The sequence below is a fragment of the Antennarius striatus genome, chromosome 16 (genome assembly GCF_040054535.1).
Source record: "Antennarius striatus isolate MH-2024 chromosome 16, ASM4005453v1, whole genome shotgun sequence".
Taxonomy (NCBI): Eukaryota; Metazoa; Chordata; class Actinopteri; order Lophiiformes; family Antennariidae; genus Antennarius; species Antennarius striatus.
The window spans coordinates 11,573,867-11,597,005 of record NC_090791.1 but is presented as its reverse complement, the minus strand read 5'-3'; the positions used below and the strand labels follow the sequence as shown (position 1 = coordinate 11,597,005).

Here is a 23,139-nt window from a genome sequence, read left to right as displayed (position 1 = left end):
TTATTTTGAAGGAATCTATAGAATGACTTATGCATTATTAAATGCTGAACGTCTGCACATTTGTGAGGGAGAATGTGTTGATGTTGGTGCATACTCAGTGAAGACAAGGAGAAGCCATTGGTCATAGCAGCATTTAAAGGTGCTGGTATATTTAACATTGGCGTTACAAAAAACATTTCCGACAAAGTGATGCTGTGTCGATTCCAAACAAAAACATGAAAATCAATAAAACGGCATGCTCCAACTCAGGACCAGTGACATTCCCAAAAAAGTTTGTTATATTTTCATCAATGGATTCTTTTAATAACATTTTATAAGCAATAACATATTCCATTTTATAGAAAATAAACATCTCTAGCAAATACTATACACAATTATATTAGTACATCACATCTTACATTTAAACAGCATCAAAGACTTATATACACCATTAAATAATGAGCTTCATAAAAGAGAGAGTTTGGTGTGGCATTTTTTGCACTTTCTTTTATGCTCTAATACTTAAATATTTCCCAGTGCTTTGACTGACACCCTCTACAGGGCGCTGTTACATAGCATATAAGAGTGTAAGAAGCTACATCTGGGATACACAAACGTACTGGTGTGATGTGAAATCTAAGACGAGTGTGAATCTTTCTGTGCGACTGTGGTAGGTGAAGTATTCATACTTCAATGGTGATGTTAACAATAACACGTCTGAACTGTACATAGACATGAGGTGACATGACCTGACTCCCAGTTGGAGCCCTGATCCCACAACCCGTCAAATGATGGCGGTGCTTACTGTACACACTGTTGAAATGGAGTAACGCTCTAATACAGAGTTCTATTTTTCTTTTTCATATTTTTTTTTTAAATTCTGGAGTAACACAAAAGCCTGACGTATACCAAGGATGACGCAAGGATGTTTAGTCATAATGCACATCAAAATACATCTCCGAGGATAAGAGCATTATATTAAAATACTGCATCCATATTTTCTTAACTCTTCGATATTGGAATACTTAGAACGTGTGAAGCACGTTGTCATGTACAGGTTCCTTTTTTTTTTTTGTTTCACCTTTGTTTTAAACAGACACACATTGAGATAGTACATCCACCGGTGGGCTGCTGCTGTCATCACGCCTGACATCTTCAATCGCAAGACGAGCGATTTTACTCGCTTGTGCACAAACACGCTGATGAGGTGGCTTGGAGAATGACGACTCTATTGTTAAGTCACACACACACACACACATACACACACACACACATGTGCACGGCATACACCCCTCTTGGCTCACAAACAAGGTGGCCAGAGAGAGACGCTCCTGTCCAATCAGTATCCACCAGGTGTCTGAATACGATAGCAACCCATCCGAAGGCAGAAAACACACACCATCCTCGCTCTGCATTTCAAACAGCCCCCCATGTGCACCAGGCCCTAGGCACACCGTCTCTAAATCCCCCTCTATCCTTCTGTTAAACACTGCCGCTGCCTTCCGCTGAGGGGCTCAGTGGAGAGAGTACATTTCCAGGCTGGGTTCAGGGAGCCCCCTGTTCTCTGGGGAGCCATTTCCCAGGATTTGTATGTCTCCCAGCTCCACCTCGGCACAGCCGTTTGCTCCCCTCCAGCCCCCCACTGGCTGATGAGCCCGTCTGTCACCAAGTCATCACTGTGATCTTGTTTTTAGGTGACCGCTTAGGACGGCATTTTTATGCCTGCTTGCTGGATTGCTGATGCCTGACTGGCTGAAATGTGTTGTTGTTGTTGGATGTGGTTTACTGGAATATCTTACAGGTCCTGTAGAAAAAGCAAAAGGAGACGAACATAAATGTTAAGATACAAGAAATGAAGAAAGTCTTTCTAGGTCCTCCCCCTAAGACGAGTCGATTGGGCCTTGCATTCACAGCACACGCTTTGCTCGGATGAGATTTCCTGTGATTTATAAGCCTTTATGTTCTGCTCGACTGCCTTTATGTTCAGGCATAGCGGAGGTGCCTTCCTGTGCAGGTGGGCCGCAGGCAGCACACGTGCTCTACATGCGTCTTTGTGAGCGTGCATGGGTGTTTCTGTAGACGTGAAAAGGAGATCTGGCTGCAGCGTGCAGGAGTCGAGAGATGGATGCAGCTGGCCCGTTAACCAGCTCCAACGTGAAAGACACAGCAGGAACGCCCAGTAATTGCGCTGGTACGGTGTTGGTGTGGTGGAGCACGTTCTTTCCCCTTATCCTCCTCTGCAGAGTATCTCTTGCTCTCCCTGTCTTTCTCTCTGAACCACCAGTTCCCCAATCCTTACGGCCTAGACTCAGACCAGCAGCTTTGCTCTTTGCTCTCTTATCGTTCCCAAATGTTCTCTCATTCTTCCTGTCATTCTCTTTTGAAGTAAAACCCTCCCATCCCTCGTACCCTATCTTCGTCTTTCTCCCAGGAGTAATTCTCATTCTTTCACACCTGAAATCACCTGTTTTTCGCCATTTCTCCATCATGAAAACGTCTCTACCTTTTTGCTGCCCTTTTTCTCTTTACATCTCTCCCTTTCATTCCGGTACTCTTTGATTAACTGCCCGCATTTGCCTTTTGTTTCCTCAGCTACAGCACAGAACAGTTATCCACCTGTCTCTCTGCTCTCTCTCTATATGTGTGTGTGTGTGAGAGAGTTTACAGGTTAACCTGTTAATGAAACGCACACTAAGTCCAACCACTTAATGCAGCATGTGTGGAATTCCATTGATATGCAGGTTTCATTACCTTGAAGGCAATAAACACACTCAGAGGGACCCATGGGCAGGACGGTTGTGTTGCCCGTATACGCAAGTGTGTTCGCATGTCTCTGCTTTTCACTTTGATTAGGCTGCTCAGCGTAAATTGGCACAGCACAGTCCCACACACACACAGACCTTCAGATCCTTCAGCTGATGACAGCTCTGCCTCAGCCTGCTAACAACACTCCCTCTCTGTCTTGCTCTCTGTTTCTCCTACTCTATTTCTGCCGCTCAGACGTGGGAGTCGAGGTGAAGAGGAGTAGAGAGGAGATGAGAGAGAGAGAGAGAGGGAGGAAGGGATGAGGAGGGATGAAAGGAGGACGACTGAAAATGGAAAGGAGAACTCGTAGGAGATGAGAGGTGAACGCGGTGAGAGACGGAGCGGGAGCTGGAACAGCAGGGACGCGGGGGATGCGGGGAAATGATTGGAACGGGAGAATAGAGGAGACGAAGGGAGAGGGTAAGAGGGAGAAAGGGAGGAAAGGAGGAAAGAGCTGGTGAGGATAAGCAGCCAGTGATGCTGGGTGGGGTGTTTTGATCAACAGCCAGCTTTTCATCCTTGTCAGAGAACAGGAGAGGGGGAGGGAAGGAGAGGAGGAGGGAAGGAGAGAGGGAGGCGACTGCCACGGCTGCCTCAAACCGCCGCTGCACCCCCCCCCCCCGCTGAATGTCAGCATCTCTCCCTCGATGCTCCCTCTTTCTGCGTATGACCTTCCCCTCTGTGCTGCAGTGCACACGCATGGCCACTAGGTGGAGCACGTCTGAAAGGAGAGCTGCCTGGAGTGAACTATTGACATAATAACAGTGAAAACGTCATCATTGCAGTGGCTGCAGTCAAAACAATCTGCTGAGTGACACTTTTGCAGAAAGGCACAGAAGTAAGTGTTTTCCCAGTTAATGAGAGCTGATGGGGCTTTAGCTCTCCAAGGTACAAATGATGGCCACATGTAGATTTCACAGAATATCAATAAGCCAGAGATGAGATCTGGGCCTCCATTGGCTCTATATTGCCATGGTAAATTGAACAGGCCTTGTGTTTTCTCCTTTAATTCTTTTAACTTTTTTAATCTGCATTCACCTCCAGTCTTTCTCCTGTGTGTGAATCAATGTCAGTGTGGTGTAGAAATTTGGTGTCACCCTGCAGAAGTCAGGTGAAACAAGACTTGAACAAGGAATGATATGCATGTATTTGCGGGAAGCCATTCATTTTCCTACCTCGTGTTTAGGACATTTGATAGAGAAGTCGTCCTCATGGAATGTGCAGCCTTGGTAGGAGGAGAGAAAAATTTGACTATGAGAAATATTGTCACAGATAATCAATAAGAATAAATGAGATAAATAGCATCAGGTGAATACGACGAACAACAAGAGGTTCATTTGAAATAAGGTAGGGTTAAAATGAAAAATAACCAAGAAAGAGGGAGAGAGAGACAGACAGAGAGGGAGGTAGAGAGAGCGAGAGAGAGAGAGAGAGAGAGAGAGAGAGAGAGAGAGAGAGAGAGAGAGAGACAGGTTGAGAGAGAGAGTGTGAAGAGACTGAGTGGATGAGTTGTGATGCAGGCAGGCAGTCAGTCAGATATGGCGGCTGCACTCAGCAGGATTAAAAAGGGCCTTGCTCTGCTCCCTGTGCTGGCGAGGCAGACATGGCAGGCTTTCTAATCCTCACACTGTACTTCCTTTGCATGAGGTAATGTAAGGGAAAGCCAAACAACACATGTGCTGATGCTCACTTGTATTGACAACAACCACAAGGTAAACACACACAATCACTGAAGGGCACATGTATAGGAAATGTGACTAAGATACAAGAAAGCTTTCGGGAGGGAAGCCGCACGACGCAAGAAAAAAAACACACATTCACTCTCCCGACAGCAGAATGGATGGACAGAACCACAGGGGTTGTGTTCGATAATACACACATACAAACCTTCACACCTTTATCTCACACCCCTCTCCCTCTTGCCCACTCCAGGGTCCCACTTTCCTCTCATCAGCCCCTTCATACAAAGCTCCTTCCTTTCCTCTTTCATTCTGCCCTAACACTCCACACATCTCCTTGTGCTCAATATCGTTGATGTATTTTTCTTCTCTCATCTACTTTCCGTCTCCTCTCTTTCTTCTCTCTATTTGAATTTTCTGCTTTTTCCCCTCGCCTGCCTCCCTATTGCCCTCTAAATGCACACACAATTTCCCATTCCCAATTTGCCTCCTACTCCCCCCTCTTTTTTGCTGACTTTCCTTCCCTCTTTGTCCTTCACTGCTCTACCACTGTCTTGCTGTGGTCTCTTACCTATCTCTTTGGCGCAGACATAGTGGTATTTATGAGAGCAGCCTCTCCAACAGCAGCTGAGGGACGCCCCAACAATCTGGCACTTGTAGCAGCTCTGGGGTTAGTCAGACAGACGGACATATGGACAGAGATCAATAAGAAAAAAGTTGAGAAGAAAAAGAGGAAACATAGGTGAAAGCAAACAGCAATCTCAAAAAGTGATGCACAAATTATGAGCATTGCTGTACATAGCATGTCATTTCAGATTAGTAAAAAAAAAGAAAGTGTTTAGAATTGGTTGCATACCGTTTGGACTGACTTGTTAGCAGCCTCCTGTAGTCCGTATAGCCTCCCAGCCACCATAATTATCCCCTTGGTCCAGATGGCACAGTTTTCATGTGCCCAGTGCTCCTTAGCTTCCGCCTTGACTTGCAGCTTTTGCAACATGCTCTCACTGCCTTCTGCATCATTTGAGGGCCCCACACTGGTGGTCTGGAGCTGTTTTATCCTCCTAAACCTCTCTCGTAGGGTTACTCTTCGTGGACCACCCTCCTGACCTACTCTGTCTGCTCTTTCTGCCCGTCGGTAGTGCCAATGATGGCACTTGCTATTGTTGCCCTCCTGAGAGGGAGTGTCTGTATTGGTCTCCTCTTCTGTACTTTCCTGGCTCTCCTTTTTTGAACAATTGCCTGGTTCTTCGCTGCTGCTGCTTTCTTCGGTCTTCTCTGAAACTTCTCCGATGGACCCTGTGCGCTTGATGGTCAAAATTTTCCGTGGAATACCGTCCTCTGTGTAGTACGGTCCACACAAATCACCCAGGTCTCTGTAGTTTGCTGGCTTTCCACACAGGCTACACAAAATACACCTGTCAATTAGGGTTGTGTTTACCATAGGTCCCTGTAGCATTGCCGCTGTGTGTGGGACTCCCTTTGCAACTGTGAAAGGATTCCTCATTCTCAGTATGCCCTTTTTTCTCCGCCTCTGAAATATTACAGCATCCTCAGGCTTGTTTACTACAGCACACCAAGAAGAAAAGTCTCTGGAGTTGTTGATCCGTACATATGGACAAAAAGAGAGTTTAGAATTTTGATGGACTATTCTGCGCCTGATTCTTTTCACAGAAAAGGTCTCAGATTGTTTATCTGATATGGACACTACAGGACCCACAATACTTCCTCTTGTTTTCTCTAATTCTATTTCTTCTCCTTCCTTGCATTCTATTTCCTCTTTTTCTCTTTCCTCCTTTTTGGCCACTTCACTTCCTGCGGCCCTCACTACTGCTTCAATAACTTCAATGGCATCTTTCATTCCAGGTTTTGGCCCAGGTTTCTTGTGGACCTTCAGCGGTTTGCCAGGGATGGTATCTAATGACACTTTTCCACGTTTCCCCTTTATCGGATTTGCTGGTTTTCTGCCTCTCCTAGGTTTCTGGATGAGCTCACTGCTGATAGTCTGGGGGGCTTTAGTGATTTCATCTTGGCTGATTGGCAGAGGTGCTGTGGACTCCATGATGGTTTTCTTCTCTTCTTCTTCCTGTTGTTGTTGCACTATTTCAATATCTGTCTGCTCAACTGTCTCTGCCTCTTCAGGAGATGCTTGGCCTTTTCTCTTCTTCCTTCTCTGCTTTAGATGCATTTCATGGTTGTTTTTAATGGCCCTCTGTTTGGCTAGCCTTGGTGTTGTAACTATGAGACTCCCTGCTTCCAAGGCTACTACTGAGGCATCTGTACTCTCCACCATGGCCCACCTTTTCCTTTTAGTTCTGGTTGACTTAGAGTCAGCAGATGATACATTTTCTGAGCCATCTTGCGTTGACTGTCCAGGAGTCCCAACTCCTTCTGAGATCTCCATTGAGCTCCAAAACTTGTCAGCTCCAATATCCTGTTGTGTCCCTTGTTTAATGTTTCCATGTTTTGCCTCGTTATTTAAACTCTCTTCTTCCACCCCTTGTCTCAGCTCCTCGGGAAATGACAACTTCTGATTCCCCTCACACTTTTCTATTTCTTGTGCTATCTCCTCTTTCCTCTGTTGCTTCACTCCTTCTTGTCGAGATTGTATGGTTTTTACATCTCCCTCCATCAATTCAGTATTATTACCTGGCATTGATGTATCACCATCCTTCAAGACATGCTGAGATAATGCTTTCATCGTCACATCATCACTTAGATTGTTGTCTGTCTGAGGAATTGGGAGGTGTTTCTTAGAACCAGGAGATGTTATTTTTTGCACCATGGCCTCATATTTTTGTCCTCTGCCTTTGCGTGGGGGGAGAACTTTTGTTTTAGTAGGGCACTGAGGGGACACTGCAGGCATATCAATAATGACTTCAGTTTCACAGATGTTGGGAATGGTGTCTTTGGGCACAGAAGTGAACACTGAGACTTTTTTGGGTGGCCCTCGCTTTCTTTTGGGGCCCCGGATACCCTTCTCTTTTGGTGTCACAACAACGTCTTCCAGCAGGGGACTTTGGGGTGTTAAAGGTCTTAATTTTGGCTTTGGACCCCTCTTTTTCTTTACTAGAGTTTTGGATTGTTCTGAGCTAGGTTTTCTTTTCAGTGAAACTGATGTCTTTTTCACAGATTGTTCAGTTGGTACTGGTGAGACATGAAGTACAGGTGAGTCTGCCAGAACAGGAGGTAAAGATTGATCCATTGTGACAGACATCTCTGTATTTGGAGAAATGTCACTTTCTTTAATTTCTGTTAGTGTCTGAGGAAGAACATATTCCTCTAATATTTTTTCTTTTTCTTTCAACAGCTTTTCTTGAGAGGGTTTTCTGGATCTCAAAATCATGTTGTTACTCTCTTTCTCTGGTGCTTTTACCTCGACGTTTACTTGTTCAGCTTGGCTTACTGGTTTTACATCTTGAATTTCTTGTGATACTTCAACTTTCAGGCTCTTCTTGCCCTTGCTCTGCAATCCTGTTGAAGACTGACTGATTTCTTCTTGTTTTACCACCTTTGCAACCTTTGCTTTAGAAACTGAACCTTTGGGACGACCCACTGGGGCCTTGATGGGTGCAATGTCAACAGAAGGTGAAATATCTGCACACTTGAGTCCATGCTTAGATCCTGGCTTTGGACTTTGTTTTATAGGTGATTTAGGATGTGGTTTTACTCCAGGTTTTGGTCCAGGTTTTGGACCAGGTTTTGATCCTGATTTGGGTCCTGGTTTACGCTTTATAGGAATCTCTGGAGTTTTTGGTGGGACCTCTGGGTCATTTGAGACAGGTTTTAGTGCCAGTTTTGGTCCAGGTTTGGGTCCAGGTCTTAAACCAGACTTTGGTCCAGGCCTTAGTCCAGGTTTAGGACCAGATTTTGAACCTGGCTTTACTCCTGGCTTTTGTACTGGTCTTATTCCAGACTTTGAACCTGGTTTTGGGCCCGGTTTTCTCTTCTCGTGAGGTTCAACTTTGGGCGGCAGGTCTGGTGCATTGAATGAGCGAGTGCACATTCTCGAACGAAAACCATCAGTTAGAATTTTTGGAGTCTGGCTCACAATAGATTCTTGATGAGTAAGGTCCATTTGATCTGAGAATAGCAAGGTTTTGCTTGGGGGCATGCAGGTTTTCTCTAGAGGAGAAGGAGTTCCTTCTTCTTCCTTTTCCCCCTCCTGCTCCAAGCTTGGCAGTCGCCTTATTCCCACACCTGATTGCATGATTCTTCTTCTGCCCCTTGTGTGCTTACGTCCAAATACCCTCGGCTGAGCAGACGGGGCCACAGGCTCTGGTTTAGCCAAGGGGGTAACAGCGCTAGCACAGCTGATGCCTGGTTCCATGTCCTCATCACCTTTTTTTGGAGAGGGTGGAGTGTCTGCCCAGGAGGGGGCTGAAGGAAGGATTGACTTCCCTGGAAGCTGAGGAGAGTCTGGCTCCAACACTTTAGCTTCACTGTGATCAATGTGATCTCTGGCTGGAGCTGGGGGTGTCACCTTATCATTTAGAGCTGAGAAGACTGGCAGAGCTGATTGAGGTTGAGGAGCAGTGTCTCCAATGGCAGACTCTCTTGCAGAAACACCCACAGCTGTTGCATTTGGATGAACAGGTGTTCCTATAGACTCATTACTTATGTGAAGCTCAGTAAACTCACGGTGACTCTCTGTCCTGCTGCAGAGATCTCCAGGTGGCCTCTCTGGCACATCCCTATTATTCACATGCTCCTCAGTTGAGGACTGACTCATTGTCTCCTCCTGTCCCATTTCCTCATCAACCTCTGCAGACAATGGAGGGGTTAGAGAATGCATTTGCTTCTGTATTTCATCCTTTTCCTCATCATCAGCTTCCTCCTCTACCTCTGCATCCTCTTCATTATCTTCATCTTTACTCTCTTTCTTGTCTAAGATTCCCTCATCAATGACCTCAATGTGGGGGGTTGGAGAGGTGTTCTCAGAGCTGTCCTCCTTCTCTGTTGAATACTGATCTTGTTCAAGGTCACCCCTCGAAATAAAAGGCAATGTTTTCACAGAACTCTCAGAAGCAGTAGGGGACTCAGATTTGAATGCCTCTGATTTTATCTCTTGGCCAAATCCTTCCTTCTGGCTAGAGTCAGAGAGAGTTGCTGGGGACTGGTCAACTGAGTCTCTTGCACTGGGGTCATATTTGCTCTGGACATCTTGGTACATGCTGTCTTTGTAGCAATAGGTTTTTTCTATTACCCTTTTGTTTACTTTACTGTAGAAAGTTGGGCATTTCTCTTCATCTGACCATTTCTCCAGATTCTCTGGAGATTTAGTTGTGTGTGAATCTCTCTCATGTTTGGGGTTTCTTTCTGTCTTTAATTCTCCTTTGTCAGCCTGTTTTTCCGTCCATGCTGATTCCTCAAAATTTTCTTTGACAGACTCATCAATATGCTGAATATCCGAAGGTGAGTCCCTTTCTTGTTTCAAAGGGATGGAGATTGTAATGCTTGTTGGAGACCTCTCATCACAAATGCTCTTTACTGGAGTACTCATTCCATCACCTCCCTGCCTTGACTGACATCGAACGGGGTCAGGAGTTAGGTTGTGCAGACCTGAGTCCCCAGATCTTGTGGACATATCATCTGGAGATGTCATGGAACAGGAAGACACTGTATCCAGACTGAGTTGTATATTATTAGGGGCCTGTGCAGGACTTCTGTTCTGACCACAGTAGTAGTAGCTCCTTTCCAGTTGTTCATCACTACTGCTGGAGTAACCTCCCTCATGGAGCTCCATGGGCATTGGCTGGTGCTGTGGGGTAGAGTAAGGATCCTGCATGGGACCTCCACTGACACTACTACTACCACCATCTGGATATTGAGGACTTTTGTACTCCTCGCCTTTTTTGGAGGACGCTCCACTTCCAACACTGCTGTTGCTCCCTCCACTATTTCGCTTACTGGCTTTCTTACTGGCCACCAGGGCTTCTGACAGCAGCAACTGCTGGACATTATTAGAGATGTTCTCTACCTGAGAAGTGAGGGCATTCAGGCTCCATAAACTGGGGTTTGACAACAGCTTCTCTGAGAAGCGTTCTTTCATGGTGAGGACGTGTGGCGTGGAAGTATAATTGTGAGGTGCTGGAAGCGGTACACTGGGTGAAGGGTGTGAGCGTGGGGGCATCAACATGGTACTGGAACTGGATTGCTCCTGCATACCAGCTGAAGATGAAGAAGAAGAGGAGGCAGCCCCAGGGGTCATTGGTGGTTGACCATATTGGAATGACTCTGGATTAGTCATTAGTGGTGAAGGGGTAGAACTGTATGAGGGGGAGCGCCCTACAGACCGAGCAGGAGAATGGCTTGAGGAAGGACTACAAGTCTGATAATACTGTTCTGGTGATCTGACAGACAACTCTGAAAGACAGTAACTTTGTTGGGGTTGACTGTAGTGTTGGTATTTAGAGTGAGGCTCCTGGGGGTTGGTCATGGCCTGTAAATGGGGCTGCTGCTCATAACCTCTTGAGGAGGGCTGCTGGTAGCTGTAACTGTTCTGGGTTGATCTGTAAACCCCCTGCTTCAAAGTGCTGTGGCTGCTCATTTGTCTGCCATACTGTGAATTGGGGGGAATGTTGTAACCCTTATAACAGTGGGGAAGAGGGCTCATCTTTTCCATGTATGACGACGGAGAGGCTGAATGCTGGGGGTAATGCAGGTGGCTTTGGGGGTACATGAGAGGAGAGGGGGCAGGATTAGGTGGATGGGTTTGGTGAAGGGGGCTGTTGTATGCAGGGGTGGAGGGTTGGTGGCATTGAGACTGAGAGTGACCCAGAATATTCTGGTCCAAGTACTGGGAGGAGCCAGTTGCTGGGGTACCACTGGCCTCAATACGTCCTACAATGTCCTGCTCATACTGTCCTAACTGCGCTGGTTCCTCCCATTTTTGTTGGAGGTGACCCTCACTAATATACTGCGCTGAGTAATTTCCAGGGCCCATGTGGTTACCATAGCCCCCAGGACCCTGTAGGTGCTGACTGGGGTTCGGTGGGGGCACTTTGCTTCCTCTGTAGGATTTCTTTGCCTGTGATGGTGCTGGGCTCCCATTTCCATTACTATTCCCTCCACTATTGCCTACATAACCAGGAAATGCTTGCTGGGTGTAACAGTCCTTGGGTCCTGGTCCAGTTCCCGGTCCCCCAGCCGTAGACATGTTTGTTGGATTTGTTAGTGGATGAGCCTCATAACCTGACCTGGTATGCCCTGGGCCTGGGCCTGGATGTGGACCAGGACCTGGATGTGGGTGCTGAGGGTGGGGATGATGTGGAAGTTGGCGGTAGGTTTCCAGGCGGGATAATTCATGGGGCTCCTGCTGGTAGCAGGGTTGGTTGTTGTGGTAACCACCACTGCGCTCACGGAAGGACTGCATATCTCTCTGGGTCTGTAGCCAGAGGAGGAAGGGGGAGGTGAGAAGAGAAGGGGGGAGGGGGGATAGTGGCTCTGAAGGCAGGGGAAGAAGGGGAAATGAAAGAAAAGAGAGAAATTCTGAGCGTTAGTGTCGGTTGAAAGCATGGCTTATCTACTCTGTGTCCTCCTCTCATATTTAAACAATAATTCTCACTTAACATTCACTTGTACTCAAAACAACTGCAAGAATTATGGACGATGATATTCAGTAGAGCCAGTCACATAAACATTCAAACGCATAGATGTAGATTTCTCTCCCAAATACAGATTCAATTCTTTGGTATAATTGGATTTCTCAACAATAACTGGTGTCTATTGTAAATTGCTCACTACATTAATATTTGTTTTCTATTGTTGTCTGAATTTGAACAGGCCCCCAGCATCTGTCTTAGTCTGTCAAGATGGAGCGACACGTTCTGACAGAGATAACGGAAAAGGACAAAGAGTGGTTTATGGGAACTTAATGAACCATCAGCATTCAACTAAACAGACAACAGTTGTGCACCTGTGTATGTCTGAATATGTAGTGGTGCATTGTTGAGGTCATTTAATATAGTGAAAGACTCCAGTCTCTGGCAATACGATGGTTTGAGGAGAACGTCCACATTGGGTTCCATCACCAGTGCTAAGTGTAAATTCAGCTCACAGAGACTCTGTGGCTATTAGGCTTTCAACAGATTCTGTATGATGCAATATTCAGAATTGCTCTTGCTCAAACGTGATCCTCAATATTACCCCCTTTTTTCTAAGCACTCCAAGATATTGCAATATATTACCTAAACAAACAAAGTAAACAATATGTTCTGGTTTGTCTTTGATTCATTAAAGGTTCAGCTGAGCCCTACTTTTCTTCTTCTCTCTTCCCTTTTTTTTCCTGCACAGATGCAAACTCCAATTTCCTCTGAGGGGAAGTGAGAAGCGTTATGGTGTGTGTATTTGTGTGTGAGTGTGTGTGCTTTCAGCACACCAGTAGGGGTGTCATAGACTGTTTACGTGCTTTGTGCTTGGTGTGTTTGTTCCAGGATGTGAGTTCACCTGACAATATTTGTTTGTAATCTTTTGCGTTCCTATGTGTGTGTGTGTGTGTGTGTGTGTGTGTGTGTGTGTGTGTGTGTGTGTGTGTGTGTGTGTGTGTGTGTGTGTGTGTGAGAATATGGGTGTGTTTATGTATTCATACAAAAGAAAAAAGAAGGGAGGAGGGATGGAAAGTGCTCCAGCTCTATAAAAGGAACAGAGTCACCTGGAGACAGTGCGATGAATGTGTGTGTGTGTGTGTGTGTGTGTGTGTGTGTGTGTGTGTGTGTGTGTGTGTGTGTGTGTGTGCGTGTCAGCTAGTTCTAGCACAACATCCCGGCATTCAACTCGCCCCAGGGACAGCAGTGCATCCCACCAGACACACAGTAGCATTATTCATCTTTGAAACACACGGTTTGCATTTGTGTGTGTGTGTTTGTGTGTGTGTGTGTGTGTGTGTGTGTGTGTGTGTGTGTGTGTGTGTGTGTGTGTGTGTGTGTGTGTGTGTGCCCATGCAAACCAGTGTGTGAATATTGTATATCTTCAATCTTGTGTGTACATGACTAAATGTGTTTCTTAATGAGTGTGGGTCTGTTTATGTTTAAGGATGCTATTCCATATCTTCTGACTGTCCTTTAAATACCTGTATACACTGGGGGTACACAGTTTGTGTCATCCACAATGGTACCTTAATAGTTGTAAAGATGGTGTGAGAGATGTTGAGTATGTCACTCTCTTTACAAAAAAACAAAGCATTCACTGGCTTGTACAGCCCAGCAGGGCTTGGATGGTATGGAACCATACATGGTCACTGCACCACAATGTTCAGTTTGCTTGGTGGAAAATGAGAGAATCAGGACACACCATAGAGGTACCACCAGAATCATTATCCATGATGTTAGACTTCATTACAAGAAGTAAATCATCCTCACCTCCACGGCAATGGTTTGAGTCTGAAATGGTGAACGCAGCTTGAAAGATTTTGTGTCGGCTACAACATCTACTTGTATCAACATCTGAACAAATCACCAAACCGAACATAAGGAAAGTCAAAAAGCTTTAGGAGACGGTTTTCCAGAACAGGCCTAAAGCAACCAGATACCAGCACAAAAACACACTCAGTAAACTTTGGTGTAACGATTTGGCAAACAGTTTCTTATGTCGACAGATGGGGAGACGCCACCAAGAACACTGCTGAAGACATGGCTCTGGCTTCAGTATTTTGTTTTAAAACAATACACATTTCCCTTAAACGTGTTTGAATTGATATTGCATCATGAATGATTGGATAAAAACACCCAGCTACAGTATTAGAATTTTACAAACATAGTTTAAAGAATGCTAAATATTGTCTAATGGTAATTAACATCTAAATCCCAGGAAATATTGATAAACTACTCTTCTGTCAATATCTAATGCCATGATACCCAGATATCCAAATAATTGCACACACACACACACACACACACACACACACACACACACACACACACACACACACACACACACACACACACACGCACACACATGGTTTCACCTGGAGACTCCCCCCTACCTTCCTGTCTCCACCGCCTGCAGCCTCACTCGGAGCGGTGTGTGTTTTCTTGTGTGTAAGGATGCTTGTTTACACACCGACCTAAATAAGACGCTTATAGGGGGACAAGCAGACCACGCTTGGAGAGGACGGGCCCAGGCCTGCGTTTTGGGGAATCCAGTGTTGTGATGCCATGTGTCGTCTGTGCATTTGTGTGTTCCTGTCACACACCGCTCTTCTCCCACAATAGCCTATTATGAAAATAATTAATTGGATTTTTCACTCTTTGTGTGTTTCACTAAAAACAAAGCAACCCTCTCCCAAATCAATTTACTCATCCTTCTGTCCTTTCTCCGCTAGCCAGACACATAATCGGACTCTACATTCTAATCATGTCTCCTCTGCACTTCCATGCTACACCTCCTCCTTCCTCTTCCAGCTCCCCCCCAGAGAGAGAGCTGGTGTGGCGGAGCCAGCTGACTGCTGCATGCGCGTATGAATGCGTCTCCTCATGTGGCTGCTCGCTGCCTCCGTAGGGGTCAGAAAGGACAGATGACTGAGATGGCTGCTGATCTGCCCACCTGTTTATCAGACACTGCCTCCTCTTGATGCTGCTTGAGCACAAAGAATGACTGATTGCTCACCGTCGCTGTCTTTTATTAACACACACACATGGACACACATACACACACACACTTTGCTCTTCTTTTTCACTGTTTCTGCTTGCGCTATGAGCATGCCTTCCTCTTCTTCGCCCTCTCATCTCCCTGTTTTCAACATGCATTTCCCTTATCACTCTTCAATCCGTGTCTCCGGGCCCGTGCTGCGACTGTCAGCGGAAGCAGCGATGGGAGGAAGGGGGAAACACCACAAGGTGCAGGGGGGGGGGGGTTCTGATGGGAGAACAGGAAGGGGGAGTGGGTTGAGATTGCAGGGAGCAAAGAGAGGGTGGGGGATGCGAACGGAGGCAAAGAGCAATAGAATGATAAGTTTGAAGAGGAGGGGGATGAGGAGAGGTGGACAGAGCAGGATGGATGATTTACTGAGTGGGCTTTACAGCTAGGCCTCCTGGGAAATACGAGCTGCCAATCACACGTGCGTGTGCACACATTATACTTAAACAAGTGCACTTGCACAATCATAGATTGTGTGCCATTTTACAGTCTGTTGGAATCCATTATTACCTAAATGCCTCATCTGAACGGACAAACATGAGGATTAACTTCATATTCTCTCAGGTAGATGCTCTTATATCCAGCCTCATGGGGTCCAAAGCCTGGGAATGGTCGAAGTGTTTGTGTGTGTGTTTCAGCTGGTTCTCAGACTGTAGAATGTGTCTGCCTGTAATAAAATGTTATCAGAGAGGAAGAAGAGGAGTAGGCAAGGAACGTAAGGGATCGGGGGGTGGGGGGTGAAGGAGGAGAGGAGGATGAATCTGATTGTTCCGCTGAGTTCATAAAGCTCAGAGCTGCGCTGGATGCAGTCCCCCTTCATTCGTTTTTTTTTTTTTTTATCTTCGCTCCCTGTCGCTCATCGCATCATCTTCAGAGGCAGCTTGAGATGAGATTTATCTCATCTGTCTGTCCAGACACACACACACACACACACACACACACACACACACACACACACACACACACACACACACACACACACACACACACACACACACACACACACACACACACACACACACACACACACACACACACACACACACTCACATGCAGAAGCCAACAGCTTTCTCATTCCATCAACTTCAGCTCAGAAGCTCCTTCGCTTCTAGTCTTTTTCTTGCTCGCTGGCTATCTGACACACACACACACACACACATGCAAATGCAAAAAATGCATGCACCAAGAGCCCCTGACACCACTCCGACACACACAGACACACAGACACACACACACACACACACACACACACACACACACACACGCCCGCGCGTGCATAGTCCTACAGAGTGGAAGGATGGAGCATCACCCTGTGTGTTTACCTCCCCAGTCACGCTGGTTAATTATGCATGCAGAGGCATTTTGCTGGAGAGGTGGAGCAGCCTGGGAGGAAATACACACAAAAACACACACACACACACACACACACACACACACACACACACACACACACACACACACACACACACACACACACACACACACACACACACACACACACACACACACACACACCACCACCACCACCACCACCAACACCAGGATTATTACTGGGCAACTTGGCAACATGTTCACCGTAGTTTGGTTAGCGTCTTCCACGAAGACCAAACCCTGCACTTAAAAAATACCCAAACAAACCATTTTGCCTGTTCTGCCACAAACATCAGAACACACACTCTTTTACAAGAGCACACACACACACACAAACACACAAACACACAAACACACAAACACACACACACACACACACACACACACACACACACACACACACACACACACACACACACACACACACACACACACACACACACACACACACACACATGCTCATTTCTAACCCATCTGCCTTTAACACCCAGTTTATCACAGCTTGTTCCAAAATAACACAGCAACCCTCCCCACCACTGCTCCTAATCAGCATGCTGCTATCTCACTCCTAATTAGAGCCCCTTCAGTACGGCACCACGATGCCTCCAACAATCACTCCGCTGATTGTCTGTCTGCATTGCCCCCTTTTTGATGGACGCTTCCTTTTCACTTGATAACAGCAGGTTTGTCTCTCTACAACCCAGACAACCACCCAACCAGTGAGACAGAGACACAGACAGATAGACAGATAGATAGACAGACATCTTCCCTGCCTCTCCCCTCCCCTCCTCCGTCTGCCTGTGCCACGTGGGTGGGTATCTACCCAAGGGAGCGGCTTTGTAGACGGAAGAAGCCAATATCTGCCCTGACATTTGTCAGTATTCCGTTGTCATGACACACAGCTGGAGGTCACCGGGGTCACTGGCAAGTCCCTATATTACAGGAAGAGACATTGAGGGGGTGGCGATCTGCCATTGATGCTCGCAGACAGAAGGACAGATCTGTCTTTAAGGCTGCAAGACAGGCAGCAAAAATATCTGTTTGGAGGGCTGACGGTGAGGGAGTCGTGCTTATATAAGCCTTTAATGAATATGAAAAATGCTGCCATAGGTTGCTTATTTCCAAAATAAATGCATTGATTCTCATCATATAATACTGTATTGGAAAATCACCAAAAGTGAAAAAAAAAATCCCCCAAATAAATAAAACCTGGAAGCTCTAATGTGTGATTTGTGAGGTCTGGAGGCCTTTTCTCTCCTCGCCATCCATCGTCTCCATTTGTTTTCTTATTTTCCTCTCTCAGTCCAACCTAATGTGCTACAGTGATATCACGGTTCAAAAACATCAAAAGACACTTCCAAAAAGTGTGTGAATGTGCAATCTCTTTGTTTCCCTTGATTAATTCCAGCGCTGTGTCTTTGTTGAAGTGAAACAGACTGTGCTTAAACAGCTCAATAGCATCTTAAAATCCGAGGAAACCGAGCCTTACCCTGGTCAATCTATTAGACCGCCATGAGTGAAGCCAGTTAATGTGGCGTGTGTGTGTGTTTCTCTCTCTCTGTGTGTGTGTGTGTGTTTCTCTCTCTCTCTCTATGTGTGTGTGTGTGTGTGTGTGTGTGTGTGTGTGTGTGTGTGTGTGTGTGTGTGTGTGTGTGTGTGTGTGAAGCGCACCTGTCTCATCTCCGGGGTTTAGGATGACTCATCGACATTCACAGGCACGACTGTCTATTTCGCCGCTGATAAAGATGACGCTTTGGACACAAATGTCTCCACGCAGACCACACACACTCTAGACAGACATTACTCAAACGCATAAACCTGGAAGAGCAAAAAAAAAGGAACGCTTGACGGGCAGAAGCACACACACACACACACACACACACACACACACTGCTGCAGCTTCAGCGTGAAAGAATAAATAAAGGTCAGGGAAGAGAGCGAGGCAGATGTGCCCTTCTGCGAGAGAGAGAGGGAGGCTATCTACTTTGCGGTTTAGGTTTTGAATCCCTATCAGCTCTTAACGCAAGAGGCCGAGGTGATGTTATCCTTTTATACCATAGAAATGACATCCTCTCTCTCTCTCTGTCCGAGATAAAAAAATGGAAAAAAATTCAGTTTATTAGGGAAACAGATGACCAAGTACGGACATGGATCTCTCCATCTCTCGCCTCTTTTTACCAGCATGCTCCTGATGCCCAATGACCTTTTCTGGGAGAAACAACTTCACGGTGTTCACAACAACAATGACCAAAAAAAAAAAAAACACCCAGGGCCTGCTGTCACCATGGCAACGGCAGAGCCACTCAATCATGTGAAAAAAAAAAATCCTTGGGCTTGAGCGTGGCGTGGTGAAAAAAATCAAACCGTAAACATAGGGAATACTCCCAGGGAGTCTTACGGTGAGTTTACTTCCAGGTGATTCACAAAACACAGACGTGTTCCTTTATGCATTTATTTGTGAAAGCTCACATGCTTGAAAAATCTAGAGCTGCATACGTTCTTGAAGCATATATGGACGCAGATTCATGTGCAAAAGAAAACACCCAAAACCAATTACAGATCAGTGAGGTACTAATGAAAAATTTTCAAAGAAAAAGACTGAGTTTTACTATGATCCAGATGAAATGAATGACATTGGGTCAGAGAGAAAGTGGAGTGAAATTAAAAACTGAAAATTGAAATCAGAGACGTGGTGTATTGTAATTTAATTTACGTTTTCTTTTTGGTGTTACATCCTGGGGGGGGGGGATCAATGTATGAATACCACAAACAGCTAAATTCCCTCAATTTATATGAATAGCTCTTTTATGCGGTCAATTGAGTTGATCATATTGTCCAATATAGAAACTGGAAAGGCAGGCTGGTGTATGTTCAGTGCCACAAAAACACAAGCTTTGATTTAAATGAGCTCCTTCAATATATATATCGCTTTATACGCCAAATCATTTCACCTTCATTGAACAACAAGCTAAAACATGAACATGAATGCCGCAAAAGGACAAATCCCGTAGACACGTTTCTTTGAAAAAGCTTTTTCTTCTTAACCAGTCTTCCAGCCGTGACCCAAAAATCAGTCAGCCCTGCCCTTCTCTGCTCCCCTGCACAATTCTCCTTTATCTATTTTTCCATCTATCTCTTCTCCCTGCCTGTCCTTCCATCTTTCAGCCCGGTCACCTCCAGCAGGCAGCTGCTGAGCGTTGCCCTTTGAAGGGCTAAACCTGGCTTTGTTTACATGGCAACGGCGCGACGAGAAGGGTGGAGACCTAGAGGGAGAGAGGGATGAGGAGGAGAAAATGCAAAGCACACATGCAATCAAGTGCACAAACACACACACAGACACACACATGCGCACGTACGCAACACACTCACGCATCAAATGGGTTCTGTTTTTTTTTTGTTTTTTTTCTGGAAGGCTGTTGTGGATGGTGATTGCTCATTACCCACTGTGTGTGTGTGTGTGTCTGTGTGTATACTGTATGTGCAAAGCGATGTTTGCGTGTTGGTAGTTGACGACAATCATGAATCATTTTCAGCTTGGGCAAGGATATGCTAATATGTGGCGGTCATACGTGCAAACATTTAGCAGCATTAGCATGAGCATGATGAAGGCTTTGATGAGGAAGCTTTACTGCTACCATACCCTGCAATGTGTGCATGTAAGTGTGTGTGTGTGTGTGTGTGTGTGTGTGTGTGTGTGTGTGTGTGTGTGTGTGTGTGTGTGTGTGTGTGTGTGTGTGTATGTGTGTGTGTGCTTCCAAGTCGAGGTCATTGGTAGACTCTAGCTAACCTTTCAGTGTCCAGAGGGAAGAAGACAGAGTAAGATGAAATGAGAGAGAGAGAGAGAGAGAGAGAGAGAGAGAGAGAGAGAGAGAGAGAGAGAGAGAGAGAGAGAGAGAGAGAGAGAGAGAGAGAGAGAGAGAGAGAGAGAGAGAGAGAAAGAGAGGGAGAGATGCTCTGTAGGTTCATTCTCTCGCAGAATTGATAAAAACTCTGTTATGCCTACACACTTCTTCCATATTTCAATCTCTCTCTTTCTTTCTCTCTCTCTCTCTCTCTCTCTCTCTCTCTCATTTATATACACAGGCACACCTACACACACACCTACACATACACACACACACACACATGCAGTGGAGTTGGGGGTTCTGTAAAGTGGGCCGCAGAGCTACTTAGTATTCCATCAGAATCCTCCAGTGAGGGAGGGGAGGCTGTGAAGCCAAGGATGCAGGAGGAAGATGGCACAAGACGAGGACAAAAGCACACCAATCGGAAGTGACGGTGTCCGGTCTGACTGCTTGATTTAAACATTTTCATAAAGCACACGGTGTGGTACCCCCCCCCCAACGACACCTCAGTGTTTGAGTTTCGGAAGCAGATGTGAGATTGCTCGTATCTCGCTGTGACCCATTTTGTTTTGGTCTGGCAAAGCACCTTCAGCACCTTCACGTCACACACACACACACACACACACACGCACGCACGCACGCACGCACGCACGCACACACACACACACACACACACACACACACACACACACACACACACACACACACACACACACACACACACACCTGCCCTTTCTGGGAATGAGGTGGAGCGCTCCACTGAAGCAGATGGGGTGTTGTTGGTGCAGGTTTGGTGTGACACCCCCGCTGGGATTAATGGTGTGCTCCACTCCCGTGCATTCGATCTCCTTGCTCATTTGCACATACACGCAAGCACACACACACACACACACACACACACACGCAAATGTACACAGATCTACTTTCTCTCCTACACACACGCTGATTTGCACCTGCTCCCCGACTCTGCTTCATCTAATTGATGATAGCATGTCACTCCTGCTGTCTACGTGTAGTAAACACACACGCACACACACACAAACACGCACACACACACACACACACACACACACACACACACACACACACACACACACACACACGCACACGCACGCACGCACACAAACACACACACACACACACACTCACACGCACACGCACACGCACACACACACACACTGAGAGAGGAGGAGTCAAAAGTACCAAATAGTGCCATTAAATAATCAACCCCAAGCTCTAACTGTAATTAAGCTCATCTATTTCTGAAGCGTGTTGCGTCATGTTTTAACATGTTAGCAGAGTGAATGAGACACATTCATCGTGTGAGCTCAGGTGTGACCCGATGAGGTTCATCCAGCAAACTCAGGTCCGGTTCCTCCAGGTCCGCCTCAAACGACACGGTCAGCACAGCGCTGTCCTGATTGGTTCTAAGGCAACAGTTGTCATCCAGGATTCAGCCACGGCTCACAATGATGCTCAAATGAAAGTAGAGCAGAATTAATGAGTGGTTTCAGTTAAAAGAGTTCATTTATAGATTATTCCTATTTTATTTTGAACCCTCATGTCCCTTCTTAGTATTTCACCTGCACAGTATTCATAAAGCACCTCACTGCAGGTAGTCCTGGGGTGGAGGCTTTGCCTGGTAAACTCTATGGTTCATGTCTGGTTACCCTATCCTCTCCAGTGACACCCCCCCCCCCCATCCTGGGTCTGGCTCCACGACTGAGCCCTTGTTTCCCTATTCTAAGCAAGGCCAGATAGCAGCTTTGTTTTAGATTCCTCTGGGGTTTAGCATCAGCATTGTCAGCTGTATTTACAAGACCTAAACACTGATGTCACCTTGACTGTTCTTCTTTCATACTTATTTGTTATTTGCAGAGGATGTTATTGTCTTCCAGGTTCCAAATCCTGGTTTAAACACTAAAAACGACAAGAATCTTCTTTATTGAACCTCAACCAAGCACAAATTTATGATACTTGGTTAGAAACATCTCAGTATTTGATGAGTAGTAATTTACCAAACTCTCTCATTGCCTTATAAAGAAAAGGAACAGCAGAAAAACCCTCAGAAAAACTGGCTCAGTTCTCTGTCGGGTTGGATCTTGCTGAGGGATTTGGATATTGTAAGAAAAAATATCTGAACATAATCCTGGTTTTATCAGAAATCAGTGTTGTCACATGGAGATGAGCACACAGACTGAGAGAAGGGGAAAGAATAGACACACACACACACACACACACACACACGCACGCATGCACGCACGCACGCACGCACAAACGGCACCCACCCACACCCACACCCACACATACACACACCACACACACACACACACACACACACACACACACACACACACACACACACACACACACACACACACACACACACACACACACACACACACACACACACACACACACACACACACACACACACACATTCTCCCTCTTCCTCTCTGTTACACTCTGTCCTTCATTGTCCTTCATACCCTTTACTTGTCCTGCTGTCACATTACAGCTTCTGGCAGTGCAGCATGTCTTCCTCCCGCTCTTGTGTGCTGTGTGTGTGTGTGTGTGTGTGTGTGTGTGTGTGTGTGTGTGTGTGTGTGTGTGTGTGTGTGTGTGTGTGTGTGTGTGTGTGTGTGTGTGTGTGTGTGTGTGTGTGGGTGTGACCTTGTTTGAGGTTAGACTGGAGCAGGCAGTTCTTTGGTCTGGCACATTGAACCCGTAGCCTCAAGGGCAAATTTGTAGTTGCTCTGAGCAGCCACAGATGTTGTCCTCTGCAGCTTGTGTGTCTGTGATTAACAGAATGTGTCTCTTTGCGTGCA

At 46.1% G+C, this 23,139-nt stretch overlaps 1 protein-coding gene across 2 annotated transcripts in view; it reads right to left on the bottom strand.

The window, feature by feature from the left end:
* Window positions 1-150: 150 nt before the first annotated feature.
* LOC137609057 (retinoic acid-induced protein 1) overlaps window positions 151-23,139 on the bottom strand; it is a 51,333-nt gene continuing 28,344 nt past the window's right edge. Inside the window, exons 2-5 of one of the 2 annotated variants that reach the window (XM_068335781.1) lie at window positions 5,320-11,906; window positions 5,035-5,128; window positions 3,960-4,009; window positions 151-1,783 (exon numbers count right to left, since the gene is read on the bottom strand). In XM_068335781.1, coding sequence (XP_068191882.1) covers window positions 1,775-1,783; window positions 3,960-4,009; window positions 5,035-5,128; window positions 5,320-11,835 — 6,669 coding nt within the window. In that variant the 5' untranslated portion in view covers window positions 11,836-11,906 and the 3' untranslated portion in view covers window positions 151-1,774. The remainder of the gene's footprint in view (window positions 1,784-3,959; window positions 4,010-5,034; window positions 5,129-5,319; window positions 11,907-23,139) is intronic. The other variant, XM_068335782.1, reaches the window with a different exon arrangement.